The sequence below is a fragment of the Lynx rufus genome, unplaced genomic scaffold (assembly GCF_022079265.1).
Source record: "Lynx rufus isolate CCGP_SWC_20201006 ecotype Redwood Valley unplaced genomic scaffold, mLynRuf1.p SCAF_14, whole genome shotgun sequence".
In the NCBI taxonomy this organism is placed as follows: domain Eukaryota; kingdom Metazoa; phylum Chordata; class Mammalia; order Carnivora; family Felidae; genus Lynx; species Lynx rufus.
Window position 1 is genome coordinate 14,426,528 of NW_025814828.1, and position 25,614 is coordinate 14,452,141.

General features: G+C 37.8%; 1 protein-coding gene across 1 annotated transcript in view; it reads right to left on the reverse strand.

Moving 5' to 3' along the window:
• The window catches only part of SCML2 (Scm polycomb group protein like 2), a 78,134-nt gene that overhangs the window by 31,122 nt on the left and 21,398 nt on the right, over positions 1 to 25,614 (reverse strand). Inside the window, exon 6 of the mRNA XM_047075962.1 lies at positions 24,124 to 24,367. Coding sequence (XP_046931918.1) covers positions 24,124 to 24,367 — 244 coding nt within the window. The remainder of the gene's footprint in view (positions 1 to 24,123; positions 24,368 to 25,614) is intronic.

A 25,614-nucleotide genomic window follows, 5' to 3' on the forward strand; every position in this document is an offset into this window, starting at 1 on the left:
CCAATACAGTTCTGTATACATGGAACAGAATACAACACATGCTTCTAAAGACATCCTCGTCTCAATGACTACTGGCAATTAATTAATATTTCTGATTTTTTAATTAAAATATCCTAAGGTTTATATATCAAAATATTAGAGGATGGCAAGAATACTGGCAAGAATACAGGCAAGAATACAAGCAATTTTTAGATTTTACCCTATCGCTTTGTTTTCTAAATGTTCTACAATTCCAATTTTGTCATAAAGATTATAAAATGCCCTCACAAAGATAAACCTAGCCATTGGGGGGGGGGTGGTGGAGAGAAAGAGAGAGAGAGAAAGAGAAAGAGAGAAAGAGAGAGAAAGAGAATATCTTAAGCAGGCCCAATGCGAGACTCAATCTTACGACCATGAGATCATGACATGAGCTGAAATCAAGTGCTGGACGCTTAACCGACTGAGCCACCCAGGTGCCCCAAACCTAGCCACTTTTTTAAATAACAGAACAAGTCATGTCTCTAAAGAAAACAATTATTTGACATAAGCATTACTAATATTTTATTTTGATAAAAAGCCATACAACTTGTAAAGACATACAAGAATCCACTAAAAAATAACAGTAGAGATACCCATGCAGACTCACTGCATACTGGCAGTGACCTCTAGAATCTGCAGCTGTCTCCAGCAATTTCAGAATTAAAGAGTAGATCCCCTCAGTAGCCAGGCTGACTCAGCAGAATAGAACTGTAAAAGCATCATTATTGGCCAAGCAGCTGACCAGCAGAGACACATGGTCTCTATTTCCATTCACAGTAGCAGGGGCACTCTTGGTCTTGGTCAGACACCTCCCAAAGGCCTCTGCTTATCACTCTTCCTTTTACCATTACTTAAAGACCTCTAAGATACTTTTTCACTTTTCTCACTTTCTCACTGTGCCCAAAACAAGTATAAAAGTTCTTTTTGAGACCTGCCCCCTGCCCTATCATTTTAAAAGGTTTATTTGTTTTACAACTAATCACTACAAGGAAAAAGAATGGCAAACACTGAAAAAGTTAAAAAGGAAAAGAAGGTCTCTAATTCTTAGTGGTAGCTGTCCCCAGTTTTTGTGGAAATGGTACTGTCTTTTCATATTTTAACCCTTATTGGACCTATTCTAACTTGAATGTTCTGCCCAGTTCCCTGCTCATTTACCAAGAAGAGATGGTTTAGTTGGCATTGTTGGCATCCAATAGTGTGAACAGGCCCAGCCCTATTGCCTTCGCTCCTCCACTGTCTTTCCTGAGTCTCCTCATGACCTAGGTAGGTTTCCCTCCCCAAAACCAAGAACCACAGTTTTACGGTATTAAAAATACTTTAAACATACAATAAGGGGCGCCCGGGTGTCTCAGTCGGGTAAATGTCCTTCAGCTCAGGTCATGATCTCACAGTTCGTGAGTTTGAGCCCCACGTTGGGCTCTGTGCTGTCAGTGTGGAGCCTGCTTTGGATCCTCTGTCTCCCTCTCTCTCTGCCCCTTCCCTGCCTGCACAAGCTTGCTCTCTCTCTCTCCCAAAACTAAACATAAAAAAAATAATAATAAAATAGGGGTGCCCGGGTGGCTCAGTTGGTTAAGCGTCCGACTTCAGCTCACGTCATGATCTCGTGGTTCGTGAGTCTGAGCCCCACATCGGGCTCTCCACTGTCAGTGCAGAGTCCACTTTGGGATGCTCTGTCTCCCTCTCTCTCTGCCTCTCCCCAACTCTCTCTCTCTCTTTCACTTGTTCTCAAAAGTAAACATTTTTAAAAAGCTTGTTAAAAAATAATATAAAACAAACATACAATAAAAGATAACTCCCACATAAAAAGAAAAACAAGCCATTCACTCACAAAAGTAAAGATCTGATTTAAAAGAGCTTGTTTTGGGGCGGTATGACAGAGCATCCCCATTTGGGAAATGCTGCTATGTCTCTTCTAGGAGCTTTTAAAAATTATGTCTGGACAACTAACCAAAACCAATATACTGAAAGTCTTTGTAGCTTTAATTTCTGTCTCCCCCATTTCAAAATAAGACTTGGAGATCTAAGACAAACAGATTCAAGAAGAGAAAAGACACCCTTTACACACCTTATAAAACATACCTTAATCTGTATAGAATATTCTATAAGGTTACTGAAAACTTACAAAAATGCTACAGGGAAAAATATCCCAAACACAATTAAAAGGTTAAAGGGGGGGCGCCTGGGTGGCGCAGTCGGTTAAGCGTCCGACTTCAGCCAGGTCACGATCTCGCGGTCCGTGAGTTCGAGCCCCGCGTCAGGCTCTGGGCTGATGGCTCGGAGCCTGGAGCCTGTTTCCGATTCTGTGTCTCCCTCTCTCTCTGCCCCTCCCCTGTTCATGCTCTGTCTCTCTCTGTCCCAAAAATAAATAAAAAAAAAAAAACGTTGAAAAAAAAAATTTTTTAAAAAAAAGGTTAAAGGATAGCTCTCTAAATTAAACAAAATACAAAAGTCCAGTTAAAGTTATTTACCTTGTACGTAAATGACACTGCCTTTTTTCTTGGCATACATGCTAAATTAAAATAAAATCTAATTTAATGGAATTTATATGGTTTTCCTAACTTGTTATATAATGATATAAGCATTCAGCCTAGAAAGGAAACCAAAAAAATGCAAGAAGCAGCTAGAAATCACAATTAAATTTTAGAAGGGCCTTAAGAGCGTTCTTTTAACAATACTTGCCCCATCACAGACGCTCTGTAAACTACTCACTTCAGCTTCATGGGGGTGCTTCCCATGAAGACCATTATATTTCACAATCGTTACTCATATCTGCTCACTTCAAAAGAAACCAAGATTTTGGTCACAATGACATTAAAGAAGATGACAATTTCCAACACCTTTAATATTTTCAGAAGAAAGTTCACATGAAAAGAAGCAACTTCAGTTGTTTCAGGTCAATTCATAATTCATTTAACAATTCTGAGCTTTTAAAAGCCACTCAATTTTTAAATCACAGCACCTTTTTTCTTACAGAATGACTTGCATTATGCTGTTAAAAAAAAAACAACAACATAGCAGTCACTGCTAGGATTTCCACAAACCAAATGTACTGACACGATATTTAATTAGTATAATGTTATCCACATCTCTATTACTGTACAAATACTTTTACTAAGTCTCAGGTAATTCTAATGAAAAATCATGTCATATTCCTCAAGGCTATAGAAAAATATATGATAACACTTTCCATCACAAACTGGAGATTTAAATTATCAAGTTTGAGTCACAATAGGGTTGTTCTTTCTTTATTTAAAGCCATCTTTATGGTAAAAATAACCAGACAGACTTTTCCCTTCTACCATAAAACAATTTTTATAAAAGACTAATCAAATAATAGTACCACCAATTTCAGTAAGTAATATTTAGAGCAAAAAAGAGAATTTTCTGAGATAATAGAAATGATTGGATATTTAGTACACAAAAGCTAACAAAGCAGACAATGAATTTCTTTAACCATACTTCAACTACAATATAAAGAAACTTTGGGGTAATTCCTACCTTTAGAAATATTCCAGAGAAACAAGCTGTTGCTATATTTACCATTAAAGTGACTTAGGTTCCACTTGATAGCCTTTCTCTTTTACCAGAAATAAAACTGCCTTTCTGGAGAAAGCGAGTCAACAACAAAGCCCATGTTGCCAGAGCAAGCCTAGATTTCTAGCAAATGGGGATGAGGCTATTTGCATTTGTTGGTTTAAGGGGAGGAAGAGTGGGAGGAGGGACTAAGAGGACTGCTAAAGTAATTCGCATATTGTCTGTGGGCTGTATGGACAGTGATCATCAGTCACCTGCTCAAACTTCCCTCACTCCTGCCTTCAGAGAAGAACCAAAGGTTACCCTGGGTCAGAGAATCTGGAAAGAAATGAGAAGACTTGCAAAATCTAACTGCTAACCCATTGCGTCTGTAGACAAAGTTATCCCCGCCGAACCACGTGTCCTAAAACCAAGACATTTTAAAAGTCACAAGAGAACTTGTTAAAATATATCGCAGAACAGAAACAAGAAAGAAACTCCAGGCTCTGCTTACAATTATTGCAGTATTTAACTGAAATACTCAAAACAGAGAAAGGACATTTGGTTTTTTTCAAGATACTTCTTTGCATCACAATAGCCATCTCATTTGCACAAGCAAAACATTTGTTCCAAGCTGTTAGTATGAAAAAGAAAATATCAGCTGTTTTAAATTTCATGGCTTTTGAGTGAATAATTTGGGGTGATAGCATTTCTATTTCATTTATGCCAAACAAAAAGAGTACTAAATAAATTAAGTATAGCCTGTATTTTATCATAAGCTACATTAAGTGCAAAAATCTAAACAAATACTTAAAATTAAGTGTTCATTCAGAAGCTTTCTCATGGCACTGACACACCTTGAACTTTTTACAGCCTTAATTACATGTATGTCTGTTACTTTTGACCCATTATAACATAAAGGAAAAAATGTTGCTTTATGTGGTTTTTACTAAACATACACAGTTGTATAAAAAGAGGGGAATGGGTGGTAAAGATATGTCCTAAAAACTATAAAATCTTAATTTTAAAACTTAGAGAAAGGTGAAGACCAAGTTACAGAAACCACATACTCCTCTATGCACCCCTGAACAAAAAACAAAAGCAGCCATTATTTCTGGTTTTGTTTCTTAAAAAAAAAAAAAAAAAAAAAAATGAGACTGAGGTGGGGGTAGGGGTGGGGGATAGAGTATTTGTTTGCTCAATGGAAGGTCTGAAATGTTTCTCAAAAGACTAACTTTGAAAGGGTTCAAAAGGAAAATTCTACATAGGAAGGGCTTTACAAAATAAGACTACTATATAAAATGACTAGTTACACTTTTTAAAAAGATCAAAAGTTCAGATTTTAAAACCCACTCCCTTAAAATTTTAAATTAAAAAAAAAAAAAACCTAAACCATATACACACCACACACACAACCACAAAATAAACCAGCATTCGAAGCAGCTAACAGTGCCCAAGACAATCTCATTTAAAACCTATTCAAAGCATTTTACTTTACTCTTAAGAAACAAGTTCCTATTCATACAGTTTGTATCTGAACTACCAACAGAGAAACTCTAACATGCCAGTTCTATCAAACATCATCAAAAATATTTTACAAAGCTATGGAAGAAATGCCATGTTACCACCGAGTTCTACCTAGAAATTAAAGCTTTTTCTGTGAGAGGTGGGGGCTGGGGAACCCAATAAAACTGAAGGATTTTACCAAGAAAGGAGCTAGGATGGTCACTGATAGGCTATACCACTAGACAGGAATGTTTCCTGATTCTAGGTTTTCCCCTCCTCCACAGTTCCCTATGGACCAGAGGAATTCCTCTAAACCCTCGGGACCCTGCAACTTTATACTCAAAGCATCTGGAAGTTTGCTGCCCTCCTTCCTGGTTGGTCTATGTGGTCACAACTGCATAAAGAATTAGGCTACAATATGACACTTCACACCAGCGTAGGTTGTTAATTTATAACCAGTGATGCATAAATCTGAAGCTAAGTTAAATAAAACTAATTCATTAGTGTTTTAGAAATTACATAAGTTGAAAGTTTAATTTACATAGTTAACTTAAAAGTATTTAACTTTAAGTACCTCTAAAGCCAGGTAGAATGGTTTACAATATAGCAATTTATTTAAAAAAAAAAAAAAACTTTCAATATACCACAATATGAGAAAAAAATTAGTATTAGGGTAAATATTTCTAAGAATCCTCTGCCTCTTAATATATCCATTTTCTCAAAGACTAGAAACCTACATTTATTGTGTTCATAAATAAAATCATAAAAAATAGCAACCTATTTGTTTAGAAACTTTCCCAAATAAAGACAGGAAACATTAAAATATTAAATACAAAAAGCACACATAGCCTTTAAAATAACATTAGTTCCAGTTGTGATCCTAAGTTATTAGATTCCGGGTCTTGCTCTTTCACATATTAAATGTGTGAACTTCAATGAGATGACTGGCCATGTATCCTATGTACCAGAGACAAAAGAAAGGTAATATGGGAATAAATCAATAGCTTATAGAACATTCCTAAATTTCTATCATTTTTTTTCAGAGAGAATGAAGTTGTAGGATACAAAGGAGGTGGGGAACAAAATGAAACAGAAAACAGCAAGACCAAATAAATTCTTCAAGAAGAAAAAGTCTACACTGGGCCTTGTTTTAGTTTACTTGACCCAGCCTTCTTTAAATTGTCAAGGACACAGCAGTACACATACTTCTTTCCTCTTTCTCCCCAGATACCCTGTACAGGTCCAGAATAAATCTGATGAGCTGTGACAGCACCAACCAGCAGTGAAGGACTTTGAAAGAGTGGAGGGTCATAATGAGAGCCAAGAAACAAAAACCTAAATAAACAAGAGGAAAAAAAAACCACACAGCTTGCTCAATTTTCTATCCAAGGTAAGTTTCCCAGTGGATTTTTCGACCAATGATAAGCCTAAAAAGAACTTGGCTGTTTCTGATTATAGAAGTGTTAACACAGGGAGAAAAAATTTTGTTAGAGTAAGCTTTAAAATATATTAAACTGTATTACTATTTTTGAAGAAAAAAAAGTAAAGCTTAAATAAGTAGTTTTTTTATGTAAAGTCAAACCAAGTGGCATTCATGGATGCCTCATTACATTTCTTTAAGAAATTATCCAAGTGAACTGTCTTTAGTCATTAAGTATTTGAAAAAGTTTTAAGTGTTATATGCTTAAAAACTGTTGGAAAAGCAATTATTCAAAGGTTGAAAACCAAGCATTTACGTGTGTTTAAGAAATATTCAAAATGGGGGCGCCAGGGTGGCTCAGTGGGTTAAGCAGTAGACTTTGGCTCGGGTCATGATCTCACGGTTCATGGGTTTGAGCCCAGCGTCGGGCTCTGTGCTGACAGCTCAGAGCCTGGAGGCTGCTTCAGATTCTGTGTGTCCCTCTCTCTCTGCCCCTGCCCCGCTCACAGTCTCTGTCTTTCAAAAAATGAATAAACATGTTAAAAAAATTTAAAAAAAGAAATATTCAAAATGAACCAAAAAATAGACTTTTTAAAATTTATGAAATTCAATCAGTTTAACATTATTTGTGTGCCTTTTGAAATTACTTAGCTAAGATCCTTAATTTAGACCCTTATATTATTTAATGTTCAAGTCAATAAAATTAACATTTCTGTACATTTTTAAAGACCATAAATAACATTAAAAAGCAAATGAGAAAAAAGTTTTTACTTTTATGCCACCATACACAAAAATAAACTCAAAATGGATTAAGATTAAGGACCTAAATATGAGACCTGAAACCATAAAAATCCTAGAAGAGAGCACAGGTAGTAATTTCTCTAACATCTGCCATAGCAACATCTTTCTAGATATGTATCATGAGGCAAGGGAAATAAAAGCAAAAATAAGCTATTGGGACACATTAAAATAAAAAGCTTTTGCAGAGCAAAGGAAACAATCAACAAAACTAAAAGACAACATATGGAATGGAAGAAGTTATTTGCAAATGACATAACCTATTAAGGGTTAGTATCCAAAATATATAAAGAAGTGATATAACTCAACATCCCCCAAAAAGAAATAATGTAATTAAAAAATGGGCAGAAGACATGAATAGGCATTTCTCCAAAGAAGACACACAGATGGCCAACAAACACATGAAAAGATGCTCAGTATTTTTCACCCATCAGGGAAATACAAATCAAAACCACAGTGAGATATCACCTCACACCTGTCAGAATGACTAAAATCAAAAACACAAGAGACAAGTGTTGGCAAGGATGTGGAGAAAAAGGAACTATTGTGCACTGTTGGTGGGAATGCAACTGTGGAAGACAGTATGGAGGTTCCTCAAAAAGTTAAAAATAAAACCACCCTATGATCCAGTAATCACACTACGGGGTATTTGCCCAAAAAATACAAAAACACTAACTTAAAGGGATACACGATGGGGCTCCTGGGTGGCTCAGTCGGTTAAGCGTCCGACTTCAGCTCAGGTCATGATCTCACAGTCCGTGAGTTCGAGCCCCGCGTCGGGCTCTGGGCTGATGGCTCAGAGCCTGGAGCCTGCTTCCGATTCTGTGTCTCCCTCTCTCTCTGCCCCTCCCCCATTCGTGCTCCGTCTCTCTCAGTCTCAAAAATAAATAAACATTAAAAAAAATTAAAAAAAAAAAAGGGATACACGAACCCCTATGTTTACTGCAGCATTATTTACAATGGCCAGATTATGGAAGCAGCCCAAGTATCCACTCATAAATGAATGGATAAAGATGTGGATATGTATATGTGTCACATACACACACAATGGAATATCATTCAGCCATAAAAAGAATGACATCTTGCCATTTGCAACAACATGGATGGAGCTAGAGACCATAATGCTAAGTGAAATAAGTCAGAGAAAGACAAATACTGTACTCATATGCAGAATTTAAGAAATAAAACAAATGAGCAAAGGAAAAATAGACAAAGCAAGAAACAGACTCTTAACTGTAGAGAACAAAGTGATAGTTACTAGAAGGGAGGGGGGCTGGGGGGATACATGAAATAGGTTAAGGGGATGAAAGAGTACACTTATCATGATGAATAATGAGTAATGCATAGAATTATTGAATCACTATATTATATGCCTAAAATTAATATAACACTGTATGTTAACTATACTGGAATCTTTAAAAAAGCAAATGACTGACAAAAAGTTTTTACTTTCATGACATTTATTGCTATGTGCAATAAATGAAGCACCCAAATGAACAAGAAAGGAAATAAGAAAAAAGTAGGAAAAGGTTAGTTAGCAGGAAAATTATAAAAGAATATTAATGGCAAAGATATATGCAAAGAAAAAGATTCACCCTCACTAGCTAAGAAATGAAAATTGTAAAAACATTTTTTAAATTAGCAAAAATAATAAGATAATGCCTAAAGTTGACAAGAGAAGGAAAAAAACACTGTCACTCACCTCTGAGGGGAGTGGAAATGGGTATGACTTTCTAAAAGACCATTTGTCAGGAAGGGAGTTAAGATGGCAGAGAAGTAGGGGGACCAGGATTTTCCTCGTCCCTCAAACACAGCTGTATTGAGGTCAGATCACTCGGAACAGCCAGGAAATCGATCTGCAGAGGGGCAGAAGGATCTCCACGGTTGGAGGGAGACCGCTTGGCAGGATCGAAGTGCATGTATGTGAACTGTGGGAGATAAAACGGCATAGGCACGGAGGGGAGGGAACCCCTTCTGTGGAGAGACAAAAGGGAGAGAAAGAGAGAGGAGTTGTGAAAGTGTGGCATCGAGTTAGCACAAATGGAAAACCTCTCTGGAACACGGACTGGGGAACGAGAAATACAGAGAGTGCCAGTGTCTTTTTTGCCAACAGCCTGAGGAGCTGAAACTCAGAGGTTTCAGAAAAGGGCGACTTTCTCCGGAATGGAGCTGGAAGCCGTGGCGCACACTACGGGGGAGAAGGGAGCCGGCCAGGAGTGCATAGCATGGTGTAGCGATCTCAGAGGAACACTGGGAGAGAACAGTCCCCTTCCCAGAGTACTTTGGGAAGAGGGTTTATCACACAGAGTGGCTCTACTCCAGAACAGGGTAGAGGAGCCACACTGGGCTGGGTCCGTTAAGACCTGGAGTTCTGAATCCCAGCTGAGCACCTAGAAGGCAGAGAATTGTGGAGCAGGGCAAGCTGATGGCCCTCACTATTCTATCAGCATGGGTTGAGATATCCAGTAAGGGGAGGAGAGATTGGGGCGTTGCCCTTTTTCTCCCTGACACCAACAGGGTGGGACTTCAGAGAGCAGCACAGGGGCCCTCAGTGGAGATGGGACCTGCTTAAGCCAAACCCCAAGACCCCGTGCCTGGCAACTGATGATTTATTGGGGCAAGACTGACTGACCCAATGCAGCTGGCCTCTCCACACCAGCATAGTCACAAGTCCCAGGCACCAACAGACAACTGGTTTGTTTTTTTTTTCCTTTACTATTTTATTTCATTTCATTTCATATTTGTTTCCTCCCTTTTCTTCTTTTTTTTTTTTTTTTGGATCAGGCTCATAGTTTCTGACTTGTTTTTGGTCAATTCTTATCATATATTTTTTTTGATCAGGCATTTTTATTCTCTTCTTTTTCCACCCTCTTTCTTCTTCTTCATTTTCCTCTCTCTTTCTCTGGATTTAGCCTTATAGTTTTTTGATTCTCTGTTTGTATTTCTTTTCTCCCCTTTCATTTTTCTCTTTTTATATAAGCAGGCTTCCCCCCTCCCTTTCCTTTTTCTCCCCCCAGGGTTACTTCAACAAATAAATCAAAGCACACCTAGCTGAAGGTCCAAACACTCCACCACTACAAGCAAGGAGGAGCTCTGCAGAGCACTGACCAGTGGGGTAGAGCAGCCAAAATTCAACAACAGAGTGCATGCAACATACACCAGAAACACTTTCTGGAGTACCAAACTCTGGACAGCGTATTACCCCTTTTTAATATAGTAGTACTCTCAGGTGCAGGACACATAACAAGCTTTTAAAACGCAAAAGACAGAAACGTAGCCAAAATGACAAAACAGAAGAATTCTCCCCAAAACAAAGTTCAAGAAGAAATCACAGAAACTTGCTCAAAACAGATATAAACAATATATCTTAACAAAAACTTAGAATAACCATCATATGACTAACAGCTGGGCTTGAAAAGAGCATATAGGATACCAGACAAACTCTTGCTGCAGAGATTAAAGACCTAAGAACTAGTCAGGATGAATTAAAAAATGCTAGATACAAAATAAACTAGATATAGTGACAGTGAGGATGCAAGAAGCAGAGAATAGGTGAAACAGAAGACAAAATTATGGAAAATAATGAAGCTGAAAAAAAGAGGGAAAGGAAATTACTACATCACAAGGGGAAAATTAGAGAGTTAAGTGATTCCATGAAATGAAACAATATCTGTATCATAGGAGTGTCAGAAAGAGTGAGAGAAAGGGGCAGATGGTTTATTTGAACAAATCATAGCTGAGAACTTCCCTAATCTGGGGAAGGAAACAGGCATCCAAATCCAAGAGGCACAGAGAACTCCCTTCAAAATCAACAAAAACAGGTCAACACCATGGTATACCACAGTGAAACTGGCAAAATACAAAGATAAAGAGAGAATTCTCAAAAGAGCTAGGGACAAATGGACCTTAACCTACAAGGGTAGACACATAAGGGTAGTAGTGGATCTGTCCACTGAAATTTGGCAGGTCAGAAAGGAGTGGCAGGAAATAACCAATGTACTGAATAGAAAAAATATGCAGCCAAGAATCCTTTCTCTGGCAAGGCTGTCATTCAGAATAGAAGGAGAAATAAAGACTTTCCCCAGACAAACAAAAACTAAAGGAGTTCATGACTACTAACCCAGCCCTGCAAGAGATCCTAAGGGGGACTCTGAGTGGAAAGTAGCAAAGACTAAATAGGACCAGAGGACATGACCACAAACATAAAATCTACAGATAACACAATGGCACTAAATCCATATTTTTCTCACTCTGAATGTAAATGGACTAAATACCCCAATCGAAAGACATAGGGTATCAGAATGGATAAAACAATAAGATCCATCTACATGCTGCCTACAAGAGACTCATTTTAGACCTGAGGACACCTGCAGATTCAAAGTTAGTGGATAAAGAACCATCTCTCATGTTAATGGACATCAAAAGAAAGCCAGAGTTAGCCATACTTATATCAGACAAACCAGACTTTAAAACAATAACTGTAAAAAGAGATGAAGAAGGGCATTATATGATAATTAAGGGGTCTATTTATCAAGAAGAGCTAACGACTGTAAATATTTGTGCCCCCAATGTGGAAAACCTAAATATATAAATCAATGAAACACAAACAAGCAAACTTATTGATAGTAATACTGTAACTGTAGGAGATTTTAATACTCCACTTATAGTAATGGACAGATCATCTAGGCAGAAAATCAATAAGGAAACACCTCTGAATGACACATTGGACCAGATGGACCTAACATATATTCAGAACATTTCATCCTAAAGCAGCAGAATACACATTCTTCTCGAGTGCACATGGAATATTCTCCAAAACAGACCACATATTGGGTCACAAAACAGTCCTTAACATGTACAAAAAGATTGAGCTCATACCATGCATATTTTCAGATCACAATGCTATGAAACGTGAAATCAACCACAAGAAATTTGGAAAGCACCTAAATACATGGAAGTTAAAGAACATCCTACTAAAGAATGAATGGGGTGGGGCGCCTGGGTGGCGCAGTCGGTTAAGCGTCCGACTTCAGCCAGGTCACGATCTCGCGGTCCGTGAGTTCGAGCCCCGCGTCGGGCTCTGGGCTGATGGCTCAGAGCCTGGAGCCTGTTTCCCATTCAGTGTCTCCCTCTCTCTCTGGCCCTCCCCCGTTCATGCTCTGTCTCTCTCTCTGTCCCAAAAATAAATAAACGTTGAAAAAAAAAAATTTTTAAAAAAAAAGAATGAATGGGTTAACCAGGAAATTAAAGAAGAAAATTTTAAATATACATGGAGACAAATGAAAATGAAAACACAACAGTCCAAACTCTTTGAGATGCAGCAAAGGCAGTCCTAAAAGGAAAATACATTGCAATTCAAGCCTATCTCAAGAACGAAAAGAGGCGCCAGGGTGGCTCAGCTGGTTCAACAGCCAAATCTTGATTTCAGTACAGGTCATAATCTCACAGAGTACATGAGTTCAAGCTCCACATCAGGCTCTGTGCTCATAGTGTGGAGCCTGCTTCAGATCCTCTGTCTCCTTCTCTCTGCCTCTCCCCCACTTGTGTGTGCACGTACTCTCTAAAAAACTAAATGTTAAAAAATATTTTTTAAAAAAAAAAAAGAAAGGTCCCAAATACACAACCTAACCTTAAACCTAAAGGAGCTAGAAAAGGAACAGCAAATGAAGCCCAAAGCCAGGAGAAGAAGGGAAATAATAAATATTAGAGCAGAAATAAATGATATAAAATTTAAAAAAACCAGATCAATGAAACTAACAGCTGGTTTTTTGAAAGAATAAACAAAATTGATAAATCCTTAGCCAGACTTCTCAAAAAGAAAAGAGGACCCAAACGGATAAAATCATGAATTAAAGAGGAGAGAGATCACAACCAAACAATTATAAGAGAACACTGAAAAATTATATGCCAACAAGCTGGACAATCTGAAAGAAGTGGACAAATTCCTAGACACACACTACCAAAACTCAAATGCTAAGAAACAGAAAATTTGGACAGACCTAAAAACAGCAAAGAAATTGAAACAGTTATCAAAAATCTTCCAACAGGGGCGCCTGGGTGGCTCAGTCAGTTAAGTGTCCGGCTTCAGCTCAGGTCACTATCTCATAGTTGTGGGTTTGAGCCCCTCATCGGGCTCTATGCTGACGGTGTGGACCCTGCTTGATATTCATTCTCTCTCTCTCTCTTTCTCTCTCTCTGCCCCTCCCTTGCTTGTGCTCTCCCCCTCAAAAATAAATAAACATTTTTTTTAAAAACTAAAAAGAAAAAGCTCCCAACAAATAAGAGTCCTGGACAAGATGGCTTCCCAGGGGAAATTCTACCAGACATTTAAAGCAGAGTTATACCTATTCTTCTCAAACTGTTCCAAAAAATATAAATGGAAGGAAAGCTTCCAAATTCATTCTATGAAGCCAGCATTACCTTGATTCCAAAACCAGACAAAGACCCCACTAAAAAGGAGAATTACAGGCCAATATCCCTGATGAACCTGGACGCAAAAATTCTCAATAAGATACTAGCAAATCAAATTCAAAAGTACATTAAAAGAATTATTCACCATGATCAAGTGGGATTCGCTCCTGGGATGCAGGGATGGTTCAATGTTCACAAATCAATCAATGTGATACACCACATTAATAGAGAAAAGGATAAGAACCATATGATCCTGTCAATAGATGCAAAAAAAGCATTTGACAAAATATAGCATCCTTTCTTGATAAAAATCCTCAAGAAAGTCGGGATAGAAGGAACACATCTTAACATCATAAAAGCTATATATGAAACACCCACAGCTATTATCATCCTCAATGGGGAAAAACTGAGAGCTTTTCCCCTGAGATCAGGAACATGACAGGGATGTCCACTTCCACCACTGCTGTTTAACATAGTGTTGGAAGTCCTAGCCTCAGCAATCAGACAACAAAATGAAATAAACGGCATCCAAACTGGCAAAGAAGAAGTCAAACTTTCACTATTCTCAGATGACATGATACTCTACATGGAAAACCCGAAAGACTTCACCAAAAAACTACTAGAAGTGATGTATGAACTCAGCAAAGTCACAGGATATAAAATCAATGTACATAAATTGGTTGCATTCCTATACACCAATAATGAAGCAGCAGAAAGAGGAATCAAAGAATCGATCCCACTTACAATTGTAGTACCAAAAACCATAAAATACCTAGGAATAAACGTAACCAAAGAGGTAAAAGATCTGTACACTGAAAACTATAGAAAGCTTATAGAAGAAATCAAAGAAGACACAAAGAAATGGAAGAAAATCGTTCCATGGTCATGGACTGGAAGAACAAATATTATTAAAATGCTGATACTACCCCAAAGCAGTCTATACACTCAATGCAATAACTGTCAAAATAACACCAGCATTCTTCACCAAATTAGAACAAACAACCCTAAAATTTGTATGGAACAAGAGAAGACCCCAAATAGCCAAAGCAATCCTGAAAAAGAAAACCAAAGCTGGAGGCATCACAATTCCAGACTGTAAGCTGTATTACCAAACTGTAATCATCAAGACAGTATGGTATTGGCACAAAAACAGACACATAGATCAATGGAATAGAGAACCCAGAAATGGACCCACAAATATATGGTCAACTAATCTTCGACAAAGCAGGAAAGAATATCCAATGGAAAAAAAAAAAGTCTTTTTAGCAAACAGTGCTGGAAGAACAGGACAGTGACATGAAGAAGAATGATATGTATCACATTCTTACCCCATACACAAAAATAAATTCAAAATGCGAGAAAGACCTAAATGTGAGACATGAAACCATCAAAATCCTATAGGAGAAAACAGGCAGCAACCTCTTTGACCTCAGCTGCAGCAATTTCTTACTGGACATGTTTCCAGAGGCAAGGGAAATAAAAGCAAAAATGAACTACTGGGACCTCATCAAAATAAAAAGCTTTTGCACAGCAAAGGAAAGAATCAACAAAAGTAAAAGGCAACTGACAGAATGGGAGATGTTTGCAAATGACATATCAGATAGAGGGTTAGTATCCAAAATCTATACAGAACTTACCAAACTCAACACCCAAAAAACAAATAATCCAGTGAAGAAATGGGCAGAAGACATGAATAGACACTTCTCCAAAGAAGACACCCCGATGGCAAACAGACATGAAAAGATGCTCAACATCACTCATCATCAGACAAATACAAATCAAAACCACAGTGAGATACCACCTCACACCTGTCAGAATGGCTAACATTAACAACTCAGGAAACAACAGATGTTGGTGAGAATGTGGAAAAAAGGGGAATGCTTTTGAAATATTGGTGGGAATGAAAACTGGTGCAGCCACTCTGGAAAACAGTATGGAGGTTCCTCAAAAAATTAAAACCAGAATTACCCTACAACCCAGCAATTGCACTACTAGGAATTTATCCAAAGGATACAAAAATGTTGATTCAAAGAGGCACATGCACCCAATGTTTACAGCAGTGCTATCAACAATCATGAAATTGTGGAAAGAGCCCAAATGTCCAACAACAACTGATGAATGGATAAGGAAGATGTGTTATATATATATAAATGTGTGTGTGTATACATACGTACACTGGAATATATATGTTTTATATAATATATATATTATGTATACATATACACACACACAATGAAATACACACACACACACACACACACACACACACACACACACACACGGAATACTACTCGGCAATGAAAAAGAATGAAATCTTGCCATTTGCAACAACATGGATGGAACTAGAGGGTATTATGCTAAGCAAAATAAGTTAGAGAAAGACAGATATATGATTTCACTCATAGGTGGAATTTGAGAAACTCAACAGATGAACACAGGGGAAGGGAAGGAAAAATAAGATAAAAACAGAGAGGGAGGCAAACCTTAAGAGACTCTTAAATACAGAGAACAAACTGAGGGTTGCTGGAAGGGAGGTGGATGGGGAATGGGTTAAAAGGGTGACGGGCATTAAGGATGGCACTTTTTGGAATGAGCACTGGATGTCACATGTAAGAGATCAATCACTGGTTCTACTCTTGAAGCCAAGACCACATTGTATATTAACTAACTTGAATATTAAAAAAATATAATTTCAACCAATAAATAAATAAAATTTTTTCACCCTTAGAAACATATCCCCTAACCCAGCAAACATTCTATGGAAATAATCAGAGATATGCAAAGATACATTCATCACATTATCTATGTCAAACAAAATAAAAGTTTGGTTAAATAAATTAGGGTACAGCCATATGATGTAATACAACATAGAAATAAAATCAAATTTGTAGGGATATACTTTATATGGGAACACAATCACAATATATTATGAAAAAGTTAGGGAGGAAACTAGAAAATGCAAAATAATCTTTTTTCAAAATTATTAATTATTTTAAAGTACAAATGTAACCTACAAATACATTCTTGTTTAAAAAAAAAAAAGAGCCACAGATAAAAGCAGAAGTTCCCTTTACTACCCAACACCTCTTTCCAGATATAATCACTCCTACAAATTTGATAATACAGCCTTTCAAATCTTTTCTATGTATGTATATACATACATCTAATATAGAAATACATCTTTGTTTTGTTTTGATTTGGCATTATGCTGTATGGATTTTGGGGGTTGCTTTTTTCACTTACTACATCCTAGAGAGCTATCTTTCTTAGTAAACAGGAATCCTCTCACTCTTCTAAATGATTCTATATTATTCTAAGGAATAACTGTACCATAACCTATTTCAACATTTCTTTGATTTGACCATGTGTATGTTCTAAAGCTATTATGTGTAAGACAAAAAGAAGAAAAAGCAGTATGAGGCCAAATACAGATCAAATTATTTGCCATGGTTATCTCTGCATGCTTTTCTGAATTTTTCGGTTTGAGCATTACTTTTTATATTAGAGAAAACCTGTTATATTAAAAATAATAAAAATAATTTTAAAGTATTATGATTTTAAGAATGTATCACATTACATCTAAAAAAATGATATTTTTAGAGATGCCTGGGTGGCTCAGTCAGTTAAAGCATCCAACTCTTGATTTCAGCTCAGGTCATGATCTCACGGTTCGTGAGTTCAAGCCCCACGTTGGGCTCTGCGCTGATGGCATGTGTCCTGCTTGGGATTTTCTCTATTTCTCTTTCTCTTTCTTTCTTTCTTTCTCTCTCTCTCTCTCTCTCTCTCTCTCTCTCTCTCTCTGCCCCTCCCCAGCTTGTGCTCTCTTTTAAGATAAAGAAATAAACTTAAAAAAAAAAAAAGAAATGGTATTTTTATATTACAGCTGTCACTTAATGTTGTATTGGCTAAAGTAACTGTTTTCTCTACTCAAAGAGAGTATACAAGTAACTCTCTACTCAAAGAGAAATATAAGTATTTCACCTTGTGTAAGTATAGTAGTAACTCTATTAACCTATGTAATGAATAACCAATGCTTGGGAAAAAATCAAAACGAATCATTTACGCAATGTCTTTGGGTGAGTATCATCTTTTTTTATGTTTATTTATTTATTTTGAGAGAGAAAAGAGAGCACAAGTGGGGGAGGGGAAGCAAGAGAGGGAGAGACAGAGAGAATCCCAAGCAGGCTCTGCAATGTCAACACGGAGCCCAACCCAGGTCCCAAGGTCCTGAACCATGAGATCATGACCCAAGCCTAAATCAAGAGTTGGACACCCAACCAACTGAGCCACCCAGGCACCCCTCAACTAACAATCCTTTTATTTTAAAGTTTATTTATTTTATTTTTAGAGAGAGAGAAAGAGCACACGAGTCAGGGAGGGGCAGAGAGAGGGAGATAGACTCCACGCTGTCAGCCCAGAGCCTGACTCAGGGCTAGAACTCAAGAAATGTGAGATCATGACCTGAGCTGAAATCAAGAGGTGGATGCTTAACTGAGCCACTTAGGCGTCCCTCAACTAACAATCTTTAACCATACTTTGCCCAGAATCCTAAGGTTCTTCTGGGGACACCTGTGAATCTTTACAAAACAGAATGTGGCATCAGTGGGCACATCTGTGTTTCTATTCTAATGTTTCCAAGTTCTACTTTAACACGGTTTGAGTTATTTGTATTCAAAATGCAGTCATGAAAAGTGCTTTATAATGTCAAATTATTTGTGCCATTTGAAATCCACAATGATCATAAAACAGTTAAAATAGAACATCAAAAATTTAAAATTTCTCATACATCAAAATAAACAACTCATCATCTGCATGTGTGGTTTTGCCAAGATATCAAGATTCAACAAAACCCACACCTAGAAGTATCAGAGTAAAACTGCAAAACACCAAAGATGATGTGACAATATTAAAGTAATTAGAGAAAAAATTAAAGATTACAGAGGAAAAATAATTAGACTGACAGTTAAATTCTAAAAAGCAACGGAAACCAAAAGGTAAAAGAATGCGATCTTCAAAGTCCTGTAAGAAAATGGCTGTCACTCTAGAATTCTACACCTTGAAAAAATATCTTTCAAGAGAGGAGTTGAAATGACATATTCAGATGAACATAAACTGAGAGAGCATGCCACTAGCAGACCCCTCACTAAAGAAAAATCTGAAGAATCTACCTCAGACAGAAGAAAATTACTCTCAAACGAAAGATCTGAGATACTAAAAAGGAACGAATAATAAAGAACATTTTCAATATGCTGATGAGTCTCAACAAATACTGACTATATGAATAATAATAATAGCTAATAGGATTCCTGTAAAAGATGTAACTAATTAAAATATACAACAGTAACCACATGAATTTGAAGGGAGTAAGTGGGTATTCTAAGTTCCTTTTACTGTCTTAGTACAGAATAGATACTGATCAATTTCAGACGTCCATTAAGTTAAGAAAGCATGTTAAAATTTCTAGAGTATTCAAAGAACAGAAAATATAATGTAGGGGCGCCTGGGTGGCGCAGTCGGTTAAGCGTCCGACTTCAGCCAGGTCACGATCTCGCGGTCCGGGAGTTCGAGCCCCGCGTCAGGCTCTGGGCTGATGGCTCGGAGCCTGGAGCCTGTTTCTGATTCTGTGTCTCCCTCTCTCTCTGCCCCTCCCCCGTTCATGCTCTGTCTCTCTCTGTCCCAAAAATAAATAAACGTTGAAAAAAAATTTAAAAAAAAAAGAAAATATAATGTAGAACTTCCAAACAAGGGGGGAAATAGAATAAGAAAAAATGCCCAAAATAGGACAAGAATGGAAAGAAAACATAAAAAAGGCAGGAAAGTAAAAAGCTCAAAATAAGGTTCCATAATGAAAACCAAATATATCTGTAATCACAATAAATATAAATAGATTAAAAGCTCCAGTTAAAAGACAGACTGGCTGACGAGCCAAAAAATCAAAATCCACCTATTTGAAATAAATGTATCTTTTTAGATAAGAATAGATAAATGTTGAACATTGGAGAGAGAACAAGAACACCAACCAAACAAAAGCTGGTGTAACTACATTAATACAAGATAAAGCAGACTTTGAAGTATTAAAAAAAGAATAACCATAAAGAGGGTTACTACCGAAGGTTCAACTGACCAGGAAGTTGTAACAGTTCAAAATTTGTACACACCTGATAATGTAGCCACAAAACAGATAAAGCATAAAGTAAACACTAGAAGAACTATACAGAAAAATGGACTCATAATCATAACGGACCCTCCAGGGGAAAAAACCATTCGAATAAAAGCAAACTTCTCATCAGAAACCTTGGAAGCCAGAAGGAAGTTGTACTACATTCTTTAAGTACTGAAAGAAAAGAGCTGTCAACCTAGAACTCTATATCCAGCAACTATCCTTCAGGAATGAAGGGGAAATAAAGACATTCTTGGATGATGGAAAGCTAAGAATTTGTTGCTAGCTGACCTACCCTAAAAGAATGACTAAAAGAAGTTCTCTAAACAGAAAGGAAATTATTAAAAAAAAAAAAAAAAAAAGGAATCTGAAGATCAGGAAGAACTGAAATGTCAAAACTGTGGGTAAATACAATACTTTCCTTCTCCTGAGTTTTTAAATTATGTTCAATGGTTTAACAAAAATCTTACCACTGTCCAATGCCATTCTCGATGAATGTAGAGGAAATACTTAAGATTATATGATGAATAGGGGAGGGTAAAGGAATATAAACTGAGGTAAGGTTTCTAAAATTCACTTTAGTGAAATGTCTAGTGGGGTAAAGGACAGAGGAGGCAGATCTCACAAAGTATCTGTGAAACCACATTTTTTAAAAAACACTTTGCATCTCCTATTTACACAGCTTTCTAAGTCTGGCTTTGCAAAGTAGCCTAGTAACCATGTTTTTAAGACCACTAATGAGCTCTTCTCTTCTCAGTGCCCTAAATTGATTTCTATCTTCTACTCACCCTTTATTTTTGTGTTTCTCAAAGGGTGGGCCTGAAACCAAGTGCAATTGAAACACCTGAATCCCACTCCGGACCTACTGATTCTGAACCCCTGGGTATGAGCTCCAGAACATCAGCCTTTGTTTTTTTTTGTTTTTTTTTTTTAATGTTTATTTATTTTTGAGACATAGAGAGACAGAGTGCAAGTGGGGGAGGGGCAGAGAGAGAGGGAGACACAGAATCTGAAACAGGCTCCAGGCTCTGAGCTGTCAGCACAGAGCCCGATGCGGGACTCGAACCCACAAACCGTGAGATCATGACCTGAGCCAAAGTCGGGTGCTTAACCGATTGAGCCACCCAGGTGCCCCCAGAGCATCAGCCTTTGAATAAGCTCCCCCTACCAGGTGATTCAAGTATGAGAATTGTCTTAAATATTTACTCACAAGGTTCTGTCCTTGATCCTCTTCTACCTGTTACACATGCACAATTAAAACCACACCCAGGGTGCCTGGGTGACTGTTGGTTAAGTGTCCAAATTCGGCTCAGGTCATGATCTCACGGTTTGTGGGTTCGAGTCCTGAGTTGGGCTCCATGCTGACAGTATGGAGCCTGCTTGGGATTCTCTCTCCCCCTCTCTTTGTCCCTCCCCTACTCACACTTTCTTGCTCTCTCAAAATAGATAAATAAACTTAAAAAAAAACAACACCCAAAACTTCCCCCCTTACTGCTATTAATTGGATGTGTAGCTGCCTACCTCCACTCCCGGCCACTGCCAGTACCTATAATCCCACCTGATACAGAGTATTTATTTGAGTGAGCATGATGACTCTCAAACCTGCTTTGTCAATTAAGACCTATCTCTTTCAGGCTCCATACCTGCATTCGCTGCTATCCAATGTCCTAAAGTTACTCTGAATTAGTTAGGATTAAGTTCAGCTAACGATAACAGAAAAACTTAAAAGAATATTGGTTTATACAACACAGAAGTTTATTTCTCTCAAATAACAGTAAGAAGGGGCACCTGGGTGGCTCAGTTGGTTGGTTAAGCGTCAGACTACAGCTCAGGTCATGATCTCACAGCTCGTGGGTTCAAGCCCCGTATCGGGCTCCATGCTGACAGCTCAGAGCCTGGAGCCTCTTTCAGATCCTGTATCTCCCTCTCTCTCTGCCTCTCCCCTGCTCATGCTCTCACTCTCTCAAAAATAAATAAACACTAAAAAATTTGTAAAAAATAAATAAATAAATAAATAAAATAATAGTCTGGAAGAGGCCAGTATGAAAATTCTGCTCCACAAAATTCTCAGGGACTCTGGCTCCTTTCTGCTTTCCACTCCACTATGCCTAGAATATGGTCCCATTTCATGGTTCAAGATGGAACTCCACCCAAAACAAGCACATTCCTAGCAGCAGGATAGAAGCAGGAAGATAGAATAGAGAAAGGTACATTGATCTCTAATACACTTCTTGGAAGTAGAACATATGACCTGTACTTTTATCTCATTGACCAGGACTTAGTCTCACGGTCACATATAACTGCTAGGGAGGCTGTAACTAGTCTTCACGTTAGGTAGCTGAATTGCGTTACTAAGAAAAAAAGGGAAACCAGAGGGTGGAAGACTACAACATTCTTGGCCACACATTCCAAAGTTACCATGTCCCAAACTGAACTCCCTAGTTTTCAGGATATACTGTGCAATTTTATACCTTTGTGATCTGTCTACCCTACCTTTATCTCCTTTATCTCCTTGCCTTTATCTCCTGGCAAACTCCTTCTCTTAATATTCACATCATGTATCTTTCTGTGAAGCTTTCCTTTACCCAACCACCTTTCCCTTCAGCCTAAACAGACTGGATGTCTTTGGGTCACTTTTGTATCTAGCATACAATTCTACTTTTGCATTGTTAATTCTAATATTTTTTTAAAGTTTATCCCTCCATTCATCTGTCTTCCACTAGAAGGTAAACTCCTTGAGGGCAGAGACTGCCTCAGCATCATATACATATAGATCTATAGCATACTACATTTCACAAAAATCAGCCATTAATATCTGCTTCCTAGAATTATGGCAGCATGGAACTGGTAAAATAAGTACCTAATAAAACGGACACTATGGTATGTATTATTGTAATATAATGGGATGTGTTAAGAGTCCCAAATCATAGAAGATTCTAACAGCAGTTACAAGAATATGGCTATATGCTTTTATCTAGCCATTGCTCTTTTCTGGCACACATTACTTACTCATTTTCTACACTCATCTTTCTTTTTTTATGGTACAAATAAATTTTAGTTGGATAAATTTTAAGTATGTTTACATTTGATTCTATTAATTTTATATTTAACTTAGATAGATGATTAGGTGCTTTGCTTAGATCCCACTTATATCTCAGCAGTTATTCCATCACAGAAGACCAGTTTAGGCATCTCTAAGCCCTTGGGAGAGTCACTGAGGAGCCTCAATATTTTGATGATTTTTCTCTGAAAGAAAACATCTAGATGATCATAGTATTCAACTTAGGAAGCACAGCATTACAACTGATAAACACCTGACTATAATAACATATTAATTTATGATGGCTTCCATAGCATAAAATTTTCATTGATTGGGAGATTTTACTTAAGACTATCAAAGTACTGGGGTGCCTGGGGGGCTCAGTCAGTAAAGCCTCCGACTTCGGCTCAGGTCATAATCTCACAGCTTGTGGGTTTGAGCCCTGCGTCGGGATCTATGCTGACAGCTCAAAGCCTGGAGCCTGCTTCGGATTCTGTGTCGCCCGCACTCTCTGCCTCTCCCCTGTTTGCACTCTCTCTCTCTCAAAAATAAATAAACATTAAAAACTTTTAATTAAAAAAAGACTATCAAAGTATCAACTTGACTTGCAAAAATTGACCTAAAGTGTACAAAACATATATATAACAGTTAAGCCTAACCTTTTAAAAACTATCTTTGAGGGGTGCCTGGGTGGCTCAGGCGGTTAAGCATCTGACTTCAGCTCAGGTCATGATCTCGTGGTCTGTGGGTTTGAGCCCTGGGTCAGGCTCTGTGCTGACAGCTCAGAGCCTGGTGCCTGCTTCAGATTCTTTGTCTCCCTCTCTCTCTGCCCCTTCCCTGTTCTCTCTTTCTCTCTCAAAAATAAATAAACATTAAAAAAAAATTTTAATAAAAAAATGAAAACGATCTGAGATATAAATAGTGGAATACTATGTGTAATTTTAAATTGAAATATCAACTACAAAGGTAGCTAAGCACCCCAAAATGGCTACAGTAACTAGGCTTCAATGGTCCAAGTGTGACTTGTAGCTTGTCCATATTCTCCAATGTGGATTGTCAATTCAGATTATGATGCTGAGTTGGCCCTCAAGAAATGTAATTATTACCTTCTTCTACCTGTAGTTCTCGAGCCTAGACAGGGCCCTCACTATTCTGTCTGCTGCTCCAGTTGAGCATGAAGTCCTAACCTCAATGCCAATAGCAGTTATATCTAACTTCAATAAAATTTTAAAAATACATAGTTACTTATTATCATACCTTGAGTTCCTGGTGGTTGTAATACATCTCCTGTCAGGCGACACCACCCAACTGGGAAAATATCTCGACAATCGTACTTGCACCAATAATCAAAAGCTCCACTCCAGCCATCAAATGTGATGTAAATTTCATCTCCTTTGACATCTCCAATCGTTGCAGGGCAGATCATATAAGGGTTCTTTTTATCTATGGCCTCAAGCTTCATTCCCACTTTGAAATTATTTAGAGGTGGCTTTGGTGGTTCCTACCAAAACATTAAAAAAAAGTTTTTGTTAAGATGCAATAAGAAGAATTTGCTCAATTGTATTCTTACAACCCTTATCAACCAAAAATTAAACTCCATGAAAACAGTTGTCAGAGATCTCTGTGAAACTCTGCTCTACAACATCTTACTTACTCTGGAGCAGAACCAAGAACATGGAAGGAAACAAACCCAAACTGATAGTGATTCATTTATTCATTTAAGAAATAGGTGCTATATACTAGGTACCAGAAATTTAGGATTCGCTGGTGAACAAAAAATATCAAAGATCCCTACTGTGGTGGAACTTACCTTCTAGTGATCAGGGTGCAGGTGAGGGAAAAAGAGAGAAGAAACCAACAAGAAATTTTAAATGAGGGAATCAAACAAACCCAATTAATGTGTAAATTATAGGGTATGTTGAAAGTTGGTAAGTCCAAAGAAAAACGGGTGCCTGGATGGCTCAGTCCGTTAAAAGCCCAACTCTTGGTGTTGGCTTAGGTCATGATCTCATGGTTCATGAGTTCAAGCCCCACACTGGGCTCCATGTGGATGGTGTGGAGCCTGCTTGGGATTCTCTCTCCCTCTCTCTCTGCCCCTCCCCTGCTCTCTCTCTCTCTCAAAATAAATAAACTTAAAAAAAAAAACGAAAAGGAATAGCACCAGACAACATACAAAAATTAAAAAACCTCCAAGTTTTATTGCAGACACAAGAACATGAAAGTCATATAGCTTGGGGTCATTTATGATATCCAATCCAGAAACCAATATTTAAAAACATTTTTTTTAACATTTATTTTTGAGACAGAGAAAGACAGAGCATGAACAGGGGAGGGTCAGAGAGAGGGAGACACAGAATCTGAAACAGGCTCCAGGCTCTGAGCTGTCAGCACAGAGCCTGACGCGGGGCTCGAACTCACGGACCGCAAGATCATGACCTGAGCCGAAGTCGGCCGCTTAACTGACTGAGCCACCCAGGCACCCCCAGAAACCAATATTTAAAAAAGCATACTTTAGTTACCAAAATTTAAAGCATGCAAATGCTAACAGGATTCTTAGAAAGCCTAAGTGCAATGTTAAAAGCAACAGCTTTTCTTTCAATTTGGTTTTTATCACAGTAAATAAATAGCACCATCATCAACCCAGTTGCTCAAGCCAGAAGCCTGGAAAAAGCCCTAGACCAGGGGTTATCAGTCCAACTGAACTTCAAAATCACTTGGGATCCCACAGCCAGGATTTTGATTTAATTT